The sequence below is a fragment of the Bos indicus x Bos taurus genome, chromosome 1 (genome assembly GCF_003369695.1).
Source record: "Bos indicus x Bos taurus breed Angus x Brahman F1 hybrid chromosome 1, Bos_hybrid_MaternalHap_v2.0, whole genome shotgun sequence".
NCBI lineage: Eukaryota > Metazoa > Chordata > Mammalia > Artiodactyla > Bovidae > Bos > Bos indicus x Bos taurus.
In genome coordinates, this window is record NC_040076.1 from 80,880,742 (window position 1) to 80,902,118 (window position 21,377).

Here is a 21,377-nt window from a genome sequence, read left to right on the forward strand (position 1 = left end):
CTGACAACTGATGGGTATACTGACCACTGAGAGCTATGAGACTTTGGCAGATTACCTTTTGAGCCTTGATTTTTCTTATTTCTAAAATGGAGACAATGAAAGCAGCTTTCTCACTGGGTTCGGAAGATTGGATAAAATAATGTTAAGTAAACTAGCCAGGGCCAATGATAAGGGATCCGTCTGGTTGCCTCTTTCTTGGTCTACCTGGTTCTTTTCCAGAGGTATTAGTTATCCATTGTTCTTTTGTTCTAGAACACTTTCTCTTAATAAGGTGTAATGTGGTATTTTTGTTGTTTTCATTGAAAACAGGGTTTATGTCCTCTTTTTGATGAACATAGTGGGTGAGTGTAGTATCGCCCATTTCTGACAATGTGGTAGATGACTGAGATGACAGTTGGGGGCGCTCTTCCTTCCTTTCCTCTCCAGTATCAGCAGCTTCAAGACCTCAAGCCATTCCTTTAACTCCTTTGGTCCTCAGGGTCCTTATCCATAACTGTAAAGGCCTAAATTAAGTGGACTATCAGATAGACTCTAGTCCAACTCTAATTACATTTATCGGAAGATGCTAGAAGTCAGATCCCTCACTAAATTATGCATGCCATGAGGAAAAGGACCACCATGTCTGTTTTGTTTACCAGCATATCCCTAGCACCTTCAGGAACCTGACCCATGGAAGATGCTCAACAAATGAATCAATGGATGAATGAATGAAAGAAATCTTTACAATAAGGAAGGTGGCCCATATTTGCCAGAAATTGTTCATAGGACATCATTGGCTTTATGGGTCCATCTTCTGTAACTGACCTTAATTAAACTCAAGTTTTCTGTTGTAGAAAATGTTTATCAATTCAAATAGTCAAACAGCTTTTTTTTTTTCTTAAACTTCTTCAGGAGTTCATGCTCCTCTTTTAATTGTGATTCATTGCCATGGTTTATAGTCCTCAGTCTCTGTCATGGTTTAGTAAGTCACCTGTGTGAAGGTAAGTACTCTATTTTTGAAACCATAGTGTATGATTATACAACATCATAGCACCATCTGCAAGATGCTGTGCCATTTTCTCTATTTCTCAGATCAGATCAGATCAGATCAGCTGCTCAGTCGTGTCTGACTCTTTGCGACCCCATGAATCCCAGCACGCCAGGCCTCCCTGTCCATCACCAACTCCCAGAGTTCACTCAGACTCACGTCCATCGAGTCAGTGATGCCATCCAGCCATCTCATCCTCTGTCGTCCCCTTCTCCTCTTGCCCCCAATCCCTCCCAGCATCAGAGTCTTTTCCAATGAGTCAGCTCTTCGCATGAGGTGGCCAAAGTACTGGAGTTTCAGCTTTAGCATCATTCCTTCCAAAGAAATCCCAGGGCTGGTCTCCTTCAGAATGGACTGGTTGGATCTCCTTGAAGTCCAAGGGACTCTCAAGAGTCTTCTCCAACACCACAGTTCAAAAGCATCAATTCTTCGGCGCTCAGCCTTCTTCACAGTCCAGCCTTCTCAAGGCAGCATCATATATCTCATTTTACAAAGAGGAAACAGGTTAAAAGTTACGAGCATTCCTTGGGCTTCTACTTTCCTACTTAAAACACATGCATATGACTATCAGGCTCTTTCATACATCCTCTGACCCAGCAACCTCTCTGTGGAGACTGAGCATCCTTCCTTACCCCTCAAACGGCCCCTTCTTGGCTTTCCTGTCCATTATCTGTGAAACTTCCAAATCTCATTCCTGCCACATTGCCCTCTCTTCTCCCTCCTTCGAATGGTTGACTCCCAAGGGGAAAAAAAATATGACTAACATCATGTCTAGCCTTCAAAGGTAAATGTGGACCCTGCCATCAAATTTTAAAAATTAATTCGAAATATAACCCCTGAATCTTAGTAGAGCTTGAAGGGGAAAATTGAAGGCAAAAGGAGAAGACGACAGCAGAGGATGAGGTGGTTGGATAGCATCACTGACTCAATAGACATGAGTTTGAGCAAACTCCAGGAGGTAATGAAACCTGGCGTGCTACAGTCCATGGGGGCGCAGAGAGTCAGATGCAACTTAGTGACTAAACAAGGATACTACAGACTGGGGAGCCAATAGACAACAGAAATTTATTTCTCACTGTTCTGGAAGCTAGAAGTTTGAGATCATGGTGCCGACATGGCTGGGTGAGGGCTCCCCTTCATTGACTTGTGTCCTCAGACACCTGTGCCCTCGTGATCTAATCATCTCCCAAAGGCCCCTCCCCCTAATATCACATAAGACATTAGAATTTCAGCGTATGAATTTGGGAGGTTACAACAATTCAAACCACAGCACTCATTTACTTCTTGAACTCCTCCTTTGGATAGAGAACATAAGATTCCAGGTAATAGGACAGTTATGGTATGAGAGAAGGTACCATATAATGTAGAGCCCAAATGGTGTGGTACACACTAGGAGTGCCATGTAGATGTGAGGAAATTAAGACATCAGAATCGGGCTTCCCAGGTAGCACTAGTGGTAAAGAATCCACCTGCCAGTGCAGGAGATGCAAGAAACGTGGGTTTCTTCCCTGGGTTGGGAAGATCCTCTGGAGAAGAGAATGACAACCCATTCCAATATTCTTGCCTGGAGAATTCCGTGGGCCGAGGCACCTCGTGGGCTATATAGTCCATGGGACCTCAAAGAGTCAGACACAACTGAGCGCCCACAGATATCAGAGTTAGCCAAAACTTAAGACTTTCAAAATGGGTATATGGTATTTCTGCAGACATTATAAAAGTTTGCTTTCTGGAAAACTTTGGTTTACCCTCTGGTATTAATCTTGTCAGTAGAACTGATAACTTTTATAATACCGTGAAAATGTCAAAACATTTCTGAAGCCTGAAATGAGAAAATTGAACAATGCTATTGCTGTTTACTCTCCAAACTTAGGAGAAACAGTGATTATAAATGATTTTCTTAAAATAAAGTCAGAAAAGTACTTTCTAGGACATGTAACTGCTGCTTATGTTGGGGCATCATCACCAGTCCAAAACTTTTATGACAGAAGACTGGTAAGAGGAGAAGCAATGACCCAGGAGCAGTGCCGAGAACCAGAACATCCCCTGCATACCCGACTCTCCCTTCTCGTTTACCAACAGCATTCTAACAAGAGCAAGCTTAGCCATTTTCTGTGTCTGAATGTCTGAAAACATTTGATAGCAATTGAGGGTTGGCTGCCATGATGTCACCATCAAAAAAATCACGAGAGAGACTCTAATGACTTCTAAATATAATCTGCCAGTTCCGAACTTATTTTGTGTGTTTGGGAAAAGCAGTTGGCGTTTTGTAGGAAAGGAATTATGAAAACCTGCCCTTGCCAGTCAGTCACTGGCAGGACTTTGCTTTTATAAACTTGTCATCTGTGATCAAGTCTTCAGTCTCATTTGTTCACTTCTGAGTCCAGAATTCAGGGTTGGAGGAAGCACCTGAGAAACCAGTTGGCAGAAAGATTGTTCAGTCTTAGAAAAGAATTGTCATTTCACTAATTCTACCTAATATAAATCACTAAGAAAACTAAGCTTCTGGAAGATGGCTCAGGAGTAAACATTGAGTGCAACAGAAAAATTCGGTGGTCACCAGAGCACTAAGCACTGTTAGCCATTTAATGAGAACTGCAATCCAGTGGATAACAGCCGGTAGAGAAGCTTAACTCGTTCCTTTCCCTCTCCCTCCCACAGCCAGAAGACAATCCTTACAGTACAGCGTCTTCTAAGAGTTTGCCCTTCTACTTTGGGTAAAGCACCCTCTTTAAAATGAGTTAGCTCCTAGATACATTTGAAAAACTTAACTCCTCTGCTGTCTCAGCATCACATATGGAATGTTCGATCGACTTCCATACAAAGCAGCAGCTCTGTATACTATCAATTTAGGAAGAGTAATTGGCACCATCTGTGAAAGGACTGGTTCTGAGCGCCTGCCCTTCCTGGTAGGGCACTGGAAAGGCATGAAGCAGACACGAGCATGGAGGTTTTCCAGGCCTCCCGTATGCAGCTAGCCTCTCCTCGTTTGTGGTTTGGGGTCCATCGTTGTATTCCTTTGCTTTTGAAAATTTGAGATTGACGTGTACACACTGCTGTATTTTAAGTGGATAACCAATAAGGACCTACTGTGTAGCACAGGGAAGTCTGCTCAATGTTATGTGGCAGTCTGGATGGGAGGGAAGTTGGGGGGGAATGGATGCCTGTATATGTATGGCTGAGTCCCTTTGCTGTGCGCTTGAAATGATCACAATGTTGTGAATCTGCTGTACTCCAATATAAAATTTAAAAGTTTTTGAAGTGCCCCTAAAGATTGGGTATTTCTTACTCAGAGCTGATATTTACAGTTGCTTGAGGAAGGACTTTAAAATCATATTTTTTAAGTCATATTTCGTTTGTATATACGCCTCTATTTTTTTTTTTTTGCCATGGCAATTTGAAGCCTTAGATAAGCTAACGTGTAATGTCTACCAGTATATTTTTGGGTGTTTTGTCCTTTTCCGAAACAGAATTGTTCTTGTCTGCAATCCTTGGCATTCTTATCACACCTGTGTTTTTCTTGAAGCACCATCACCTACAGGATCTTTAAGGGCTTCAGAGCCTCCAGGCAGTGGACCCAACATAGAAAAAGTTTGCGGGGGTGGGGGTGGGGGTGGGGGTGGGGAACCTTGGCTAATTTAAAGTGTCAGATGATGATTTCTGACTTTAAAGAACTTTTCATTGGTTTTAGATGGAAGGCTCTGTGTTAAGTGTTTGGCTTCCTCTGGCGTGTGACTGGACATGAGTTCCAAGAACAATCAGCTAGTATAGGGTTTGCAGAAGGAAGCATTGTGCTCCCTGTTAATCACTGTCCTCTCTGTCCCTCCCCTCATCCCTCTTCTGATTTCAGTGGTGCTTCATGCCCCACCTCCAACCAAGATCAAACGGGAGCTACACAGCCCCTCCTCTGAGCTGTCGTCCTGTAGCCACGAGCAGGCTCTCGGTGCTAATTATGGAGAAAAGTGCCTCTACAACTATTGGTAAGTGGAGCCAGAGAAAGGCTGGCCAGGAAGTGGCCGGCTCGTTGATTGTTTCCAGTATTATTCAGCAGACGCTCAGTGTAGCACACCCGTCTCTGGTGGCAATATAATGATCCTCTAGCTGTAGCCAGTCCAAATGGGCTTTGTCTGCATGTAACGTGCAGAACTGTTAAATCAGCCCTGCAGGGGACTGATTTCATGGGGCCCTGAGCCCTCCCAAGGGAAAGAACCCTGAATGCTGGGCTATTTGATCTGTGGCTTCAAGGGAGGGACTATATGCTCCTTCATGTCTATCATATGTTAATGTGAACTTTAAGCACCAAAGAAGTAATCTTCACATCAGAATATATGAAGAAAATCCCCATGCCAGTGCCCTTTACTTAAGAATATCCAAGCCCCAGGAATGAAGCTTTAATTTTAAATCATTCTTTGCTCTAGAAGATAAACATAGATCTGCCTGAAAAGGGGAGGAGAAGCTTTGTTAAGGGATGTTACAGCAGAAAATTCAAAGGTTCTTGTTCCTGGGAACCCTGGAATTCTTGGGAGAGGGGGCCAGAAAACTCCCCCAGGACCTAATTTCTCCCCTCATCAATCCACCCCTGCACGCGCATACATGGAGAATTCTTTTAGAAAAGGGGAAAAAGGAAACCGGAAGCTGAGGCTAAAATTATCTTTGAGAAGAATCACTAGAAGTGTTAAACAAGTCCCTGTGACGCAGTGTGCTTGTCACTTTTCAGAGGTACAAATATTCCCTCGGGGCTGCCAGCAATTTAACTATGTTAATGCTGTCATTTCCTGGCAACCGTGGGCTGCAACCTCAAGTTCTGCTGGACCTGGTGACCACGCTAATGGCTTCATTGCGGCTAAATGGTTCCTTCTCTTTTTCTGTTTACAGTGCCTATGATAGGAAGCCTCCCTCTGGGTTCAAGCCATTAACCCCTCCTACCACCCCGCTGTCTCCCACCCATCAGAATTCCCTATTTCCCCCACCTCAGGCAACTCTGCCCACCTCGGCGGCACATGCCCCTGCAGCTGGCCCAGTCCCAGGTGTGGGCCCCACCCCCACCCCTCATTCGCTTCCGGAACCTGGACCACAGCAGCAAACCTTTGCGGTCCCCCGGCCGCCACATCAGCCCTTGCAGATGCCAAAGATGATGCCTGAAAACCAGTATCCATCAGAACAGAGGTGGGTGCTGATCTGGGCTTCCTTTACCACCTCCTCCCACCCCTCTATCTCCCAGGGTGAGGGGAAGTAGTAGTCATTTGCCAGGTACCTATAAAGCTCTCATTTCACTGAGGCATGTTTTGAGGTAAGACTACTAATAATATGAATATGACCTGTTTATGTTATCACTTTGGGGCTTCCCTGGTGGCTCAGTGGTAAAGAATCCCCCTGCAATGCAGGAGACTAGGTTCGATCCCTGGGTCAGAAAGATCCCCTGGAGGAGGGCATGGCAACTCACTCCAGTATTCTTGCCTGGAGAAGTCCATGGACAGAGGAGCCTGATGGGGTCACACAGAGTCAGACACGACTGAACGACTAAACAACGTATCACCCTGCTCCTAAGGTACTGCAGAGGGGATATAGGCCTTGCAACACCCTTATGAAGTAGGTATGGGAGAGGTGGCTGGTACTCTTCCCCATTGTAGAAGCAGAGGAAGACGGACCTGCTCAGGATGTTGACCCTGTCTGTTGACCTTGGCTGAGGGCAGCTTCGCTGGCTCCTCATTGGATACCACCTGCTAGAATCATACCTTGATTTATGCTACCCATTAATACTTTATTACCTTTTTACTTACGTATTAGGGAAGATTGCTGAGTTATCGGAGGTGTTATTACTCATTTGATTTTAATACATTTTCACAGTAGGGGGATTACCTGAGGACTGTTTCTTTTTTTTTTTTTTGGACTGTATTTTTAATTTTCTACTTTTGAGATAGAGATCTTGATTTCACTCCAGGTATTTCTGCATTCTTAATAAGGAAATAGAGGCATCAGAATAACTTGTCCAAAGTGATTCATTCTCAGAAAAACTAAGATGTAAAAGGAATCTACTCTGCAAGCACCAAACTTAACCTCTTAGGTCCCAGCCTTTGAAGTTCATTATCTGTGGTATTCTAGAACTTTGCGTGCTTGTGGCCTTCCCGTAATACAGGATATTCTGGGGGCCTTTTTTGTTTCAGTCCCTCTGGAATGAAGTGATAAGGTAGGCAGGTAGTTATCTGTGGTTACCAATGGCTACAAGGTGATGACTATTGTTTGTCCTTTCTTGCTCTGCTTGGGGGAGAGGAAGAATATATAAGTTATCTTCCTCTGGCCTGGTCCAACCCAGATGCCTGCTGGTATTTAATTGGAGGTCACTATTTCTAGATGAAATGCAGAAAAAAGCAAGTACTCTTGTCTGGTTCCAGTTCCCTTCCCCCTTTGCGGTGAAAGTCACCATAAAGAACCACATAATTTGTCTGGTTAGTGTTTATCCCCCTGCTGATCCAGGGGCCGTGAACACCAATGGTATACAGGGCCTGAGGGGAGAGAGTGTTGACTGGCTGGCTGACCACTGGCTGGCTCAGTGGTGGGCCTCAGTTTCCACAGGAAGCCGCTTCATCTGAAGGAGGCAGGTACCTCAAAGTGTGTGTTAGTCACTAGCTTGTAATAACAGTTGTACTTCTTTAAGAGAATTTGGAAATTTGGAATTTTAGTGTAGAAATTCCAGGGGTTTTGTTTTTGTTTTTTAAAGCTGGCAACTAATTCAACTTTACTGCTGTAAAGTATTACAGCAGTAATACTTTGCAGACTAAACAAAATCTGTGGGCAGAATCACCCCTGAGGCCTGCCAGTTTGTGAACGCAGGCCTGGATACCATTTTTATTTCAATAATTTCGGTTTTGTGTTTTTAAACTGTCTTTTCTGATTGTATGCAGAGATTAGTAATTGAAGAGGCGGGTTGAGGTGGGGTATATATTTTGTATTTGAAATAATTAGCCAACTTTAATTTGTTATACCATATGTAAAGGGAAATCACTTTGTGTTAAATCTCTTATTCATATTTTCCCTTAATCCATTTCATGTGCAGAGAGCCTGTGTAAACAGGTTGTATCAATGGCTCACTGAACTGGGGGAGAATCTCCTATTACTAATTCTGCTGGTAGTTATTCATCTTCCTGCAGCCCTGGAAGATAGGATGCCTTAGTCTCAGTGATAGAGTAGCTTTGTCTCCAGGCTACCCGGCCTCCTCCCGAAAGGAGGACATTTGATCCCTGCGATTTGAGTGTCTGTCCTCAGGTATCCAAAGGCAGGAGCCAGAAAGTAGATATTTCTTTTAGGGGGCAATTCCTCCCTGAAATCTGCCTTCCATCTTGCACTCACCTCCCCTTACCCCTCCGCCTTTAGGAGTGGTGGGTCTGAAATCAAGACCTCACCCACACACAGAGTGATACTGAGATCTTTAACAGAACTGAGGTGAAGGGCAGGTGCCTGCATAGATAAAACACAAACAAACATGGGCTCTTGGGCTTCTGTACCAGAGCACTGTATTATCAGATCTGAAGGTGTACTAGAGGAGTCCTCAGCGGGGGATTATTAGTAGTGTAGACTTCTTGCTCTACTCCAGAGATGGAGTTGTGGGTCTGGGGCAGGACCTGGAAATATTACTGTCGTACTTTGGGAAATCATGGTGTACCCCTGTCTTCTACCCCCACACCTAGACAACTTTTTTTTTCCCCTAAGAATCAAGTGCCCAGTACTCAATTTTGTTCTTATTGTGCTTGTCTATTATTGAGATAATGATATCTGTGTGATGCAAAATACACCAAAAACATGACAAGTGATTATGCTTGTAGATAGAGGATTGCACACAGAAAATGAGACAAACTAAGATCTGTAGTCCAATTCTGGCTCATACTGTAAAGAATCTGCCTGTGGTGTGGGAGACCCAGGTTCAATCCCTGGGTTGGGAAGACCCCCTGGAGGAGGGCATGGCTACCTACTCCAGTATTCTGGCCTAGGGAATTCCATGGACAGAGGAGCCTGGCAGTCTATAGTCCATAAGCTCACAAAGAGTCGGGCACAACTGAGCCACTAACAACACAATAGAAATTGCAGTCAGGTATGATAAACTCCAGTACTCTTGCCTGGAAAATCCCATGGATGGAGGAGCCTGGTAGGCTGCAGTCCATGGGGTTGCTAAGAGTCAGACACGACTGAGCGACTTCACTTTCACTTTCATGCATTGGAGAAGGGAATGGCAACCCACTCCAGTGTTCTTGCCTGGAGAATCCCAGGGACGGGGGAGCCTGGTGGGCTGCCATCTATGGGGTCGCACAGAGTCAGACACAACTGAAGTGACTTAGCAGCAGCATGATAAGCTTAGTAACTACACATTTAATAACTTATGCCTGCTTGAAACTGGAGTAGATTAGTTAGTAACTGGAGTTTTTCTTGTGCTTTTAAGTTAGAGGGAATGTTACTTCAAAATTAGCCCCATAACAAAAATGTGGTATTTTGCAGGATAGAAGGAAATTAGTCTTATCTGAGATTTTCTAAATAGCTCTGTAACAAAGGCAAGATAAAAACAAACAAAATGTATCTTACAGATTAAAAAAAAAAAATTAGACCTCAGAGCATCTAAAGGACTTCCTAAAAGTCACATAGCCAAATACCAGGTCCTACCTTTAGAAACCAAAAACATAAGTACCCCACTTTGGTTATGCTTACAGGAGAGGGGTTGCTGACAATGTACTAAAAGCTAAGTAAGGGACCTTGAAAAATCATTTCAACCTTGAATTTTATCCATCTGTTTCTTTAAACTAGCAGGACTTTCTCTTAAAACTACAAAATCCCACTTAATTCCTACATCATTTATCTAAACCCATGTTGTCACACCTTTATTTTTTGTTTTGCTGAGTGCCTTATTCCTTCAATTGAGTAGAACAAGTTCTTTTGAGGTTTAAAAACCATGATGTATACCCCTTTCTTTAGACCATATTTTGCTCAATATCTTGTCTTCAATGTGTTTATTGACAGTGATTGTTTGCTAAGACTATATAATCTAGTCAGTTATATTCTTAATGTTTTATATAATCAGTATATAATTCTTTACAACTCAAAATTTGCTTTAGGAGATAAATACTATATTTGAAAGCCATGATTTATATTCGTGATTTCCTCCCCCCAAAGAGGAAAAAAATGCCATGTAATTTGGCATGTTCAGACATGTTTCATTTACCCTTAAAGACCAGCTGCTCCTTGAAAAGGAAGACTGCTTCTCATTCAACCTTCCCACTCTCATAGGAGTTTATTGTGCTGTTTACAATGTGCGCAAAAATCTTCCTATGTTATGCCCATAGTACTAGCCAGATATGGTATAAAGAAAAACTGTCATTCCATCTCAAGTTGAGTCCCCGCAGTTCAACTGAAGAGATTCCTCTAAGAAATGCAGCATCTAGAAATTTGGGGAAAGATTGAAGGCAGGAGGAGAAGGGGGAAACAGAGGATGAGATGGGTGGATAGCATCACCGACTCAATGGACATGGGTTTGAGCAAACTTCGGGAGATAGTGAAGAACAGGGAAGCCTGGTGTACTGTAGTCCATGGGATCGCAAAAAGTTAGACACGACTTAGCGACTCAGTAGGAATTTTGAAATCCACTGCACACTCACGTGACAGCAAGAAGCAAAAAATCAAAAAGCAAAATTTAAGAAGATAACCCTGATGGGGAAATCGTCTGCTTCGGGCTTCCATGGTGGCTCAATGGTAAAGAATTCACCTGCCAGTGCAGGGACATGGATTCGATCCCTGGTCCTGGGGAGGTCCCACATGCCTTGGAGCAGCTCAGCCCCATGCACCACAACTACCGAAGCCCACATGCCTAGAAGGCTGTGCTCTGCAATGAGAAAAACCCCTGAAATGAGAAGCCCACGCACTGCAAGAGAGTAGCCCCTGCTCACTTACAACTGGAGAAGGTTCTCACACAACAATTTTTTTAAAAATTCCCTTTTTAAAAATCCTCTACTTCTTGATGCTCCCTACGGGCATTAGTATTGCAATAGGCTATCACGCTGAAATTGATAGTCAGAACCCAGTCCCCAGAGTCATCAAGAAAGGGTCTGTTGTCTGAATGGCCTGTTGAGAAGGTTCTCTCTGTGGTTGTGATCAAAACTTTAGAGCTTAGAGGATGAGCTTACATTTTCTATAATTGTGATTTAGTAGAAAACTACTTATTCCCTGAAGATGCTAAAGAGACATAATATATGCAGGTTTTTCTCTTCTCCTTTCTCTCAGGTCTACCCTAATTGTTCATTTTTGTCCTTCACATTTTCTAGTTTTTAGACAGGGAAGAACCTGACAGTGAGTCACACTTGTAGCCTGTCAGACACATCCCTTTCATGCACTTCTGTTAACAGTGTGTTATGTGTGACAGCACAAATTCACTTTAGTGTCCGAAACTGAGTTTCATAGATGCTTAATGGAATCTTCAGCAGACTGAGTTGTGTACTTCTAGTCAGACATGACTTAGCAACTAAAAACAACAACAGTTCCAGTATGGGAAGTTTTTAGGGTTCTGCATCTTAAGAGGGCTCATTTTCTGCATTTCCTTATGTTTAAAATAGGGTTGTTTTTGTTATACCTTTTATTAAGCTGAAGAAAATTTCCTTCTATCCCTAGAATGCTGGGTTTTGTTGGTTTTCTTTTTTAATATGAATACATGTTGAATCTTATCAAATGCTTCTTCTGCCTCTATTGAGATCAAATGAATAGCTCTCCTTTAATTTTTCTATGTGGTGAATTACACTGATTTTATATGAAACCAATCTTGTATTCTTGTGATAAACTAAACTTTGTTATATATAATCATATATACATTGCTGGGCTAGGTTTTCCAACATGTATTTAGGACTCCTGCATCTGTATTTATGATTGAGAATGATATATAATTTCCCTTTCTTATATTATCCCTGTTGGGTTTTAGCATTGAGGTTATTCTCACCAGATGAGTAATGATATTTTCCTTTCTATATATTCCAAAATAGCTTGTGTGAAATTGGGGTTTTTTATTCTTTGAAATTTTGGAAGAATTTACCAGTACAGCCATTGGGGCCTGATATTTTCTTTGTGGGAAGATTTTTAATTACTGGTTCAGTATCCTCACCTTTTATGGTCTTGGTCTGGATTTCTGTTTAGTTGAGTGAATTTAACAAATTTTTCTAGGAATTTGTTTCACAAGTTTTAGAAATTGGCACATGGTGTTGCCTGGTGGCTCAGTGGTAAAGAATCCGCCTGCCAATGCAAGAGACGTGGGTTCGATCCCTGATCTGGGAAGATCCCACATGCCACAGAACAACTAAGCCCATGTGCATTAAAAATGAAGAAATAAAAATTGGCATAAAGCTGTTCCTAATGTCAGCATGCTGCAGTCCATGGGGTCACAAAGAATCAGACGTGACTGAGCAACTGAACAAAAGTGCCCTTTTAACAACCTCTATAGCATCATCTGTTTATCCATTTTTCATTTTTTATTCTATTTATCTAGACTGTGTTAGTCTTAGCAGGTTATATCACTTGTCTTTTCAGTAAATCAACTCTAGATTTGCTTGTTCTATTGGATACTTTCTATTTCATTGGTTTCTGCTCCTACTGAAATTTTCTATATTTTTGTTTATTCTGTTTTAGCTTCTTTGGTTGGCTAACTTGTAGCTTCTTTATACTCTAAATACATGACCAAATAAGATTTCTCCTAAGGCTGGGGTGACCATACCTTCAGTTTTTCCTGGGTCACATAGCTTGTGAAAGTAATTCCTGATAGCTTTTCTTTTTACTCCCCAAAATACCCTGGTTACAAGTAATCGATTATTTGATCTCCCTACCAAGTCCTGCTTTAGCTATACCCCACAAGTTCTGACCTGTGGTATTTTAAAAATTCAGTTTCAAGTATTTATTATTTCTTCAATCCTAGAGTTCTTCAAGTGTATATTTCTGAATTTCCAAACTTAAGTTTTCTAGCTGCCTGGACTGTATGATATTTAAATGTCATCAAGAAGGTATTTAAAAGCAATTATTGAAACAATTGTATGAATAATATAGGCTCTGGAGTTGAACTGATTAACAGATCTGAAATTGAGTCCCAACTCTGCTACTTCCTATCTGTATGACCTCAGGGAGGCATTTAACTTTCCCAAGCTTTGGTTTCTTTATCTGAAAATGGGAGACTACTAGATACTTACCACATAGAATCATTGGGTGACTTAATCACATTGGCATAGGGAAAGTACTCAAATGTTAGCTTCCATGACAATCTTGTTTTAAAAATCACTTTTATGTTCCATAAAGAAAACTACTAAAGGAATCTTCCTAAAATGATATAGATACTATTACCTATACACTTTTAGCTCTTTGTTTAAAGTTTTAAAAATGTAAAGTTCTCTACCCCTAATCTTTTCATCTTTAGACTCATTAATGTTGTATACATAAAAAACTAATACTTTTACCGTCTAATCTCCTGGGAAGATCTTGTGTTTATATCACCTTCGATATTTGATCTTGAAAAATCAAATATCTAGGCCTTTAAAAGGCATACTTGGTTTCTCATCTCTGTGTTCTATCACAGTTTGGATGGGCCAATTTGAGTTTAATTGCTGACAGGCCTCACACAAAGTTCTGAGAGCTGTTTCAGAGCTCTTTGGTGGGCTTTTAGGGACAGTGTTTGGGTTTTCTTTTGCAACAGTGCCTGGCTCTTGGTATATGGCAGGAAAATAAATATTAATTGAAATTGGGTGGCATGGTACCACCTGGAATAAAAATCAGCATTCTCTTTTTGAGAAGGGAGACTAGAGGCTGTCTAGATAGCAAGGGAACTCGTGTGCGTGAAAGTCTCCCAGTTCCTTAAGATCTTCCCTACCATTTTGCATAATTTCTGAATTTAGCTTATGGCAGGCTGTGGGGAGGAGGTTGGATAGTTGATGTTTGAGAGTAATGGTATCTAAGAACCTAGCAGTGTGCTGGGACCTTTTACATGGGTTGTCTTAGGTAACCTTTACAACAGATCTATGGGACAAGTAACCTGATTGTTCTTACTTTCCTGATGAGGAAACTGAGGTTCAGAGCAGTTATGTAACTAGCTCTGTGACCTTGGGTCAGTAAGTGATAAAGATTGGATTTCAGCCCAGGATGTGCCAACTTCGCAGCCAGAGCCTCTTTTACTGAGCTGTGCTGCTTCGCTGTCAATTTTTTCTTTGCTCTAACGGGAATATTAAGTACGTGGTGGTGGTTTCTTGGCCAGTTTTCCATATCATTTCAGCTGGCCTCTGAACTGCTCACTCCTTCACTGGGCACCCAAAGCCACTGTGTAGCCTTCTTTGAATCCACACTTTTCTCCTTTTTTTCTCTAAGTATTGTGTTTACTCTGTGTTGGCAGCAGAAACCAAAAAGGAAATGCAGAAAAAGCATCTAACGGTTTTCATAATGTAAACCAAATGTTGGTAGCGTGGGTGAGCTCTTGGGAGGAAAGGCGCTATATAAATCTGACAAATAAATAAATAACTGGTTCTTTAAATAAACTGGCACTGAGAAAGCCTTAATCTGTAACCTATTGAATATAGGCTTGCTCAGTAGTCAGAAGTGTCCTTTTGCTCACCAACTGTGAGCTCATGATGGCCTGAGCTCTGTTGGGATAACGGGTGGGGGTGGAGGGCGGGGTGGCTAGTGGGGGTAGGAAGAGGTCTGTTAGGAACCAAGCCTTCCCTCCTTGGAAAATGATTGCCTGCCTCAGTAAACAACAGGCATCTCTGTCATAGCTGTACTATGTATACAACACATTCTAAGCTACTTCAAAAGGATTGCGGAAAGGGGGTTCAAATGAAGGACAGTGGTTGAAGTGCAGAGTGTATTTTGAGGACAAAAACTGAATTACTTTACTAATCTCTGCAAATAAAAGCTGTTATCGGCAGCAAGCTCGGAGAGAAATCTTTCTTCCAAATATGCTGGTTTTATGACCTACCCTTAAGCTGCCCTTTGCAACAAACCAGGACAAGCCAATCCCAGTTGTAGAATGTGTTCCACAGATGCCAGGCCTGTAAGCTTCATACATCCTTAAAGTTATGCTGCAGGGAGGGGATGAAGGTTGCTGGCTGGTACCCACATGGAAGCACCTTTTCCTGAGGGCATCGGACTAGGCCAACTCTAGAGTTTCATTCTGGAAAGTGAGAAGATGAGCTCTGAGCGGAAGTGAAGTGATGGGCCTGCCAGCTGCACTGGCTCTGGTTACAGAGCAGAGTTGGTTCTGTGCCATCTCAGAGCCATCAAGGAAGCGATTTGGGGAGGTCACCTTGGAAGGTGCTAGGAAGGTTGCAGAGGCAGGAGGGGAGAAAACATGGACAGTGGGTGCCCTTGTTACTGTTCTTGCTGGCATAAGCTCTGGGTACTTTAATGAAAATAAGCCTAAAGAATATCTTTACTTTCCTGCCCACTTCAGAATTTTCTTTACAAAATCAGGTTTGCAGCCTGTTGCTGGTGCCTGTATTCTAAATGTCAAGCCTAAACACAAGTTTCAGATTTATACTTCGAAGACCATGTGCAAGGCTTTCCTGAAATAGCAGTAACCTTGAAAATCAGCTTTCCTGATTGCCAGTCCACTGTCACAGTGTTCAGTAACCCCTGATCCTTAGAGTTCATAAAACTTGTTTCAGTAATTTCATCAGGCAGATCCTGAGCTTTTGGTATAAAAGGATAAATGTATGTAAAATAGTTTGGGGATCTTCCGGTTATAAAGGATCTTGTGGTACTGCTACTGGTAAGACAGTAAAGACTCAGAGAGCGAGCCCTGATTTAAAACGTTTTATTCTGCACACGAATCTCTTCACTAAAATTTTAAATCTTGATATTCTAGAAATCTGTTGGCCCTTAGATGTCACAAATTGATTCAGATCAAGTTATTTGCTTCAAGCTATTGATAGGATTCAAACTAAAAGTAGAGAGTAAGACCTTATAGGCTTACATTGTTGATTTTTAGACTTATTTTTATTACTGATGAAGTTAAACTTTGTTTATGACTGTTTGCATTTCTTTAGTGATTTTCCTATTTGTGTTCTTTACCCATTTTTTTCTGTTGGCATGTCCATCTTTTATTAATTTCCCCCACCGCAGTCTGTATTCTTTTATTCTTTTGCTTTGCAGCGTTCTTGAGTTGGGGGTGGGTTTTCTTTCTATAGGCTACTAAGAATACAAAGCATGGCCCTTATATCAAACCGTATGAACATTGCTATAGCTGCTAGAGATTTTCAGTTTAATTTGGGTCTTATTTCTCGTATTTCCTAACTATTACAGAATTACTCCCGCAGTTTGTTTTTCCTTAGGTTTTGTTTCTGTTGTTTGACTTACAGAAATTTATGCAAGGATACATACCCATGTTTATCTTGATTTCTGCTATTGGTATGATATATAGAAAGGTTTTTCCTCCACCCCCCCAAGATTATTTTTTCTTCGTATATGTTTACTATCATGGTTTCACATTGAAATCTTTATATAAAATTTATTTTGGCATATGGTATAAAACAGGACTTTCCAAGTCCTAAACATTGTATCTTTAATTAGATCTGTTGCTCAGAAAAGTTTTAAGTTTTGTTGTATAGCCTACACATTTTGTGATTTTTCTTAGGGATTTTGTTTTTGATTGCTGTTACATATGGTTGTTTTTTTTTTTTTAGAACTATGTTTTCTAACTGGTTAATTTCTGGTTAAATGCTCTTTGGTCTTTAAAAATTAATTCTGTCTACAGATGAGCAAATGAATCAATGAACAAACATAATCTAATGTTAGTGATATTTGCAAATAGTTGGTTTTATATATTCAGATACATAATCTGGCTCAACTCTACACACAGACTGTGCATGAAGTAAACATGCACAGAAAATAAACTATGATGTAGTTTTTTTTTTTTTTGGGCCAGTCCCTGACTCACGAGGTTTAAAATGTGTGATATAATTTTGGAGAAAAGGATGAAATATCCAGAAGCAAGCATTAATGAGTACTTTGAATTTGTAATCCTCAATGCTAAAATCATAGTAGATACTCATCCTATATTTACTTAAACAGTGTAACTACTTTCTTCTTGCAGATTTCAGAGACAGCTGTCTGAACCCTGCCACCCCTTCCCTCCTCAGTCAGGAGTTCCTGGAGATAATCGCCCTAATTACCACCGGCAAATGTCAGAACCTATTGTTCCTGCAGCTCCCCCACCCCCTCAGGGATTCAAACAAGAATACCATGACCCACTCTATGAACATGGGGTCCCAGGCATGCCTGGTCCCCCAGCGCATGGGTTCCAGTCACCAATGGGAATCAAGCAGGAGCCCCGGGATTACTGCGTTGATTCAGGTGAGCATAACATCATATGATTCTTTTCTTCATCATCTCATTCATTTGTCTGGTTGTTACTGAGTGCCTTCTGTATGCAGGGCTTTGGGGACTAGTTTTCTAAAGTTTGCCTTCAAAGAAGTTAGGAGCTACTAAAGCAAACATGTTTATGCATAACTTAATACAAAACAGAAAAGTCATGCAAATGGTAGGAAGCACAATAGACATTCAGATGTCACGCAGAGTATACCGGAGTCCATACCTGAAGATTGCTGGCACCCAGCCTTCAGTTCAGTCGCTCAGTCGTGTCCGACTCTTTGCAACCCCATGAACCGCAGCACGCCAGGCCTCCCTGTCCATCACCAACTCCCGGAGTCCACCCAAACCCGTGTCCATTGAGTCGGTGATGAATCCAACCATCTCATCCTCTGTCATCCCCTTCTCCTCCTGCCCTCAATCTTTCCCAGCATCAGAGTCTTTTCAAATGAGTCAGCTCTTCGCATCAGGTGGCCAAAGTATTGGAGTTTCAGCTTCAACATCAGTCCTTCCAATGAACACCCAGGACTGATCTCCTTTAGGATGGACTGGTTGGATCTCTTTGCAGTCCAAGGGACTCTCAAGAGTCTTCTCCAACACCACAGTTCAAAAGCATCAATTCTTCTGTGCTCAGCTTTCTTTATAGTCCAACTCTCTCATCCATACATGACTACTGGAAAAACCATAGCCTTAACTAGACGGACATTTGTTGGCAAAGTAATGTCTCTGCTTTTTAATATACTGTCTAGGTTGGTTATAACTTTCCTCCCAAGGAGTAAGCATCTTTTAATTTCATGGCTGCAATGACCATCTGCAGTGATTTTGGAGCCCAGAAAAATAAAGTCAGCCACTGTTTCCCCATCTATTTGCTATCAAGTGATGGTACCGGATGCCATGATCTTTGTTTTCTGAATGTTGAGCTTTAAGCCAACTTTTTCACTCTCCTCTTTCACTTTCATCAAGAGGCTCTTTAGTTCTTCACTTTCTGCCATAAGGGTGGTGTCATCTGCATATCTGAGGCTATTGAAATTTCTCCCAGCAATCTTGATTCCAGCTTGTGCTTCCTCCAGCCCAGCGTTTCTCATAATGCCCTTTAAGGCCTGTTATCTTAAAGTCACTGGACAAAGGATATTTCTGCATGTTAGTCCTGCCTCTAGTTTTGTGACCTTTTTTGAATACAATGACCCATTGAACTCCCAATATAAGTATAGGAGAGTCCACACGTAGGACGGGACTCTATTGTTGAATAGTGTTCTGAGAAAGTATCTGGTTTGTCATGGCTGTATGGGATCTGGGTATGCCATGGAAAAGTTTGTCCTGTTGGTTGCTTCATAGGAGTCACTACTCTGTTGCAATACTTTTCATCTGGGAAAATTCCTGTGTCCTTCAGCTGCCAGTGTACACAGGGAGAGGTATAACATCTTGAAACACCTATTGTTTGCTTTTGGGCTTCTTGTCTAGAAAGTTAAACACAAAGTTCCATTTGTCTTTGGGGGTCCTCTTTACCCCCACCCACACATTCACTGATTACCCATCTTGTAGGCCAAGCTTATCAAATGAGATCATTAATGGAAAGAGTGGGAATTTTGCAGCTTGCACGTTTAGAAACTCTTTCCTCTTTCAGTTCAGTTCAGTTGCTCAGTTGTGTCCAATTCTTTGTAACCCCATGAATCGCAGCATGCCAGGCCTCCCTGTCCATCACCAACTCCTGGAGTTCACTCAAACTCACATCCATCGAGTCAGTGATGCCATCCAGCTATCTCATCCTCTGTCGTCCCCTTCTCTTCCTGCCCCCAATCCCTCCCAGCATCAGAGTCTTTTCCAATGAGTCAACTCTTCACATGAGGTGGCCAAAGTATTGACGTTTCAGCTTTAGCATCAGTCCTTCCAAAGAACACCCAGGACTGATCTCCTTTAGGATGGACTGGTTGGATCTCCTTGCAGTCCAAGGGACTCTGAAGAGTCTTCTCCAACACCACAGTTCAAAAGCATCAATTCTTCAGTGCTCAGCTTTCTTCATAGTCCAACTTTCACATCCATACATGACCACAGGAAAAACCATATCCTTGACTAGTGGACCTTTGTTGGCAAAGTAATGTCTCTGCTTCCTCTTCTTTATTTCCCCTTATTTTAGATTTTTTTTTAGTGTGGGGGGTGCAAAAAATGGGTGGTACCCCTTTCCCAAGACAAGGCCAGAAAGACATGACCTCAGGGCTGGAGGTTTAAGGGCTTTCCCTCTGCCAGTTTCAGCTGCAGAGACCATTGACAGGAGTGTGTTTCTCTTTCAGAAGTGCCTAACTGCCAGTCCTACATGAGAGGGGGCTACTTCTCTGGTAGCCATGAAGGTAAGTAGCTCTTTAAGAAATTATAATATTCAAGGAAGCCCAAAGTGGCTCAGTTTCCAAGCTAAGATTTGAGATCATAGTTCAAACCTTCCTTAGCTCGTGAACACAAGCACTCACTGATTGTGATCCCCAGTCATCTCGGACACAGAGTTGAGGCACGCCCCTGACCTGTGAGGGCTGCCATCCTTTTCAGTAGTAATGACCCTAACTTTTAAGAAAGAAAGTGAACTGCCTGGTTTCTACTTTTCCATGCAAGGCGGCCATACAGCTGTAGATAACACTATCTAAAATGGAACTTAGGAACCACGTCATGACCTTCAGGGCTTCTTTTAAACATTGAAACAGGGAAGGCTTTCTTTCTTAGAACGGTTCCTCAGAAGTATGTCTTATTTCCTATCATGCATATCTCTGTAAGTGTCTAGAGCAGTGTGATTCTCCAAACCTGCAGCATCAGCTTCACCTGGAACTTGCTAGACATACAGATTTTCAGGCCCCACTCCAGACCTACTGAATCAGTCTCCAGGGTTAGGGCCCAGCTCTGTATTCCAACAGGCCCTCCAGGCAACCATGATGCACCCTCACATTCAGTTCAGTTCAGTTCAGTCGCTCAGTCATGTCCGACTCTTCACAACCCCATGAATCGCAGCATGCCAGGCTTCCCTGTCCATCACCAACTCCTGGAGTTCACTCAAACTCATGTCCATCGAGTCAGTGATGCCATCCAGCCATCTAATCTTCTGTCGTCCCCTTCTCCTCCTGCCCCCAATCCCTCCCAGCATCAGAGTCTTTTCCAATGAGTCAACTCTTCACATGAGGTGGCCAAAGTATTGGCGTTTCAGCTTTAGCATCAGTCCTTCCAATGAACACCCAGGACTGATCTCCTTTAGGATGGACTGGTTGGATCTCCTTGCAGTCCAAGGGACTCTGAAGAGTCTTCTCCAACACCACAGTTCAAAAGCATCAATTCTTCGGCGCTCAGCCTTCTTCAACAGTCCAACTCTCACATCCATACACGACCACTGGAAAAACCATAGCCTTGACTAGACAGACATTTGTTGGCAAAGTAATGTCTCTGCTTTTGAATATGCTATCTAGGTTGGTCATAACTTTCCTTCCAAGGAGTAAGCGTCTTTTAATTTCATGAGAGAACTACTAGAGTTGTAAGGCTTAGGTTTGGCTACATGTTAGAATCACCTGTGTGCAAATTGCTCAGTCCCTAAGTTATGTCCGACTCTGCAACCCCACCGGACTCCTCTGTCCAAGGAATTCTCCAGGCAAGAATACTGGAGTGGGTTGCTATTTCCTCCTTTAGGGGATCTTCCCGAGCCAGGGATCAAACCCATATCTCTTGCATCTTCTGCTTTGATAGGCAGGTTCTTTACTGCTGCGCTACCTGGGAATCCCTAGAATCACCTGGGGAGCTGTTAAAACTTCTGGTGTCCAGGCTTCACCCAGAGCAACTAAATCAGAAATTCTAGGATGGGGCTCGGGCATTAGTAGTTTGTGAATCTCCCTGGGTGATTCTGTTGTGTCCAAGGATGACAACCACTGTTCTAGAGTTTTAGAGCTAGTTTGAAAGAGCTGGTAAATCAGCACTAGCTGGTTATTATGAGTGATTTGGTTCACAAGAGTGATTTCTATGGGTG

At 42.3% G+C, this 21,377-nt stretch overlaps 1 protein-coding gene across 2 annotated transcripts in view; it reads left to right on the top strand.

Annotated features, from left to right (window-relative positions):
- ETV5 (ETS variant 5) overlaps positions 1 to 21,377 on the top strand; it is a 59,337-nt gene that overhangs the window by 23,591 nt on the left and 14,369 nt on the right. For both annotated transcript variants that reach the window (XM_027538825.1, XM_027538816.1), the window contains exons 6-9: positions 4,875 to 5,004; positions 5,900 to 6,190; positions 17,112 to 17,371; positions 19,675 to 19,731. In XM_027538825.1, coding sequence (XP_027394626.1) covers positions 4,875 to 5,004; positions 5,900 to 6,190; positions 17,112 to 17,371; positions 19,675 to 19,731 — 738 coding nt within the window. The remainder of the gene's footprint in view (positions 1 to 4,874; positions 5,005 to 5,899; positions 6,191 to 17,111; positions 17,372 to 19,674; positions 19,732 to 21,377) is intronic.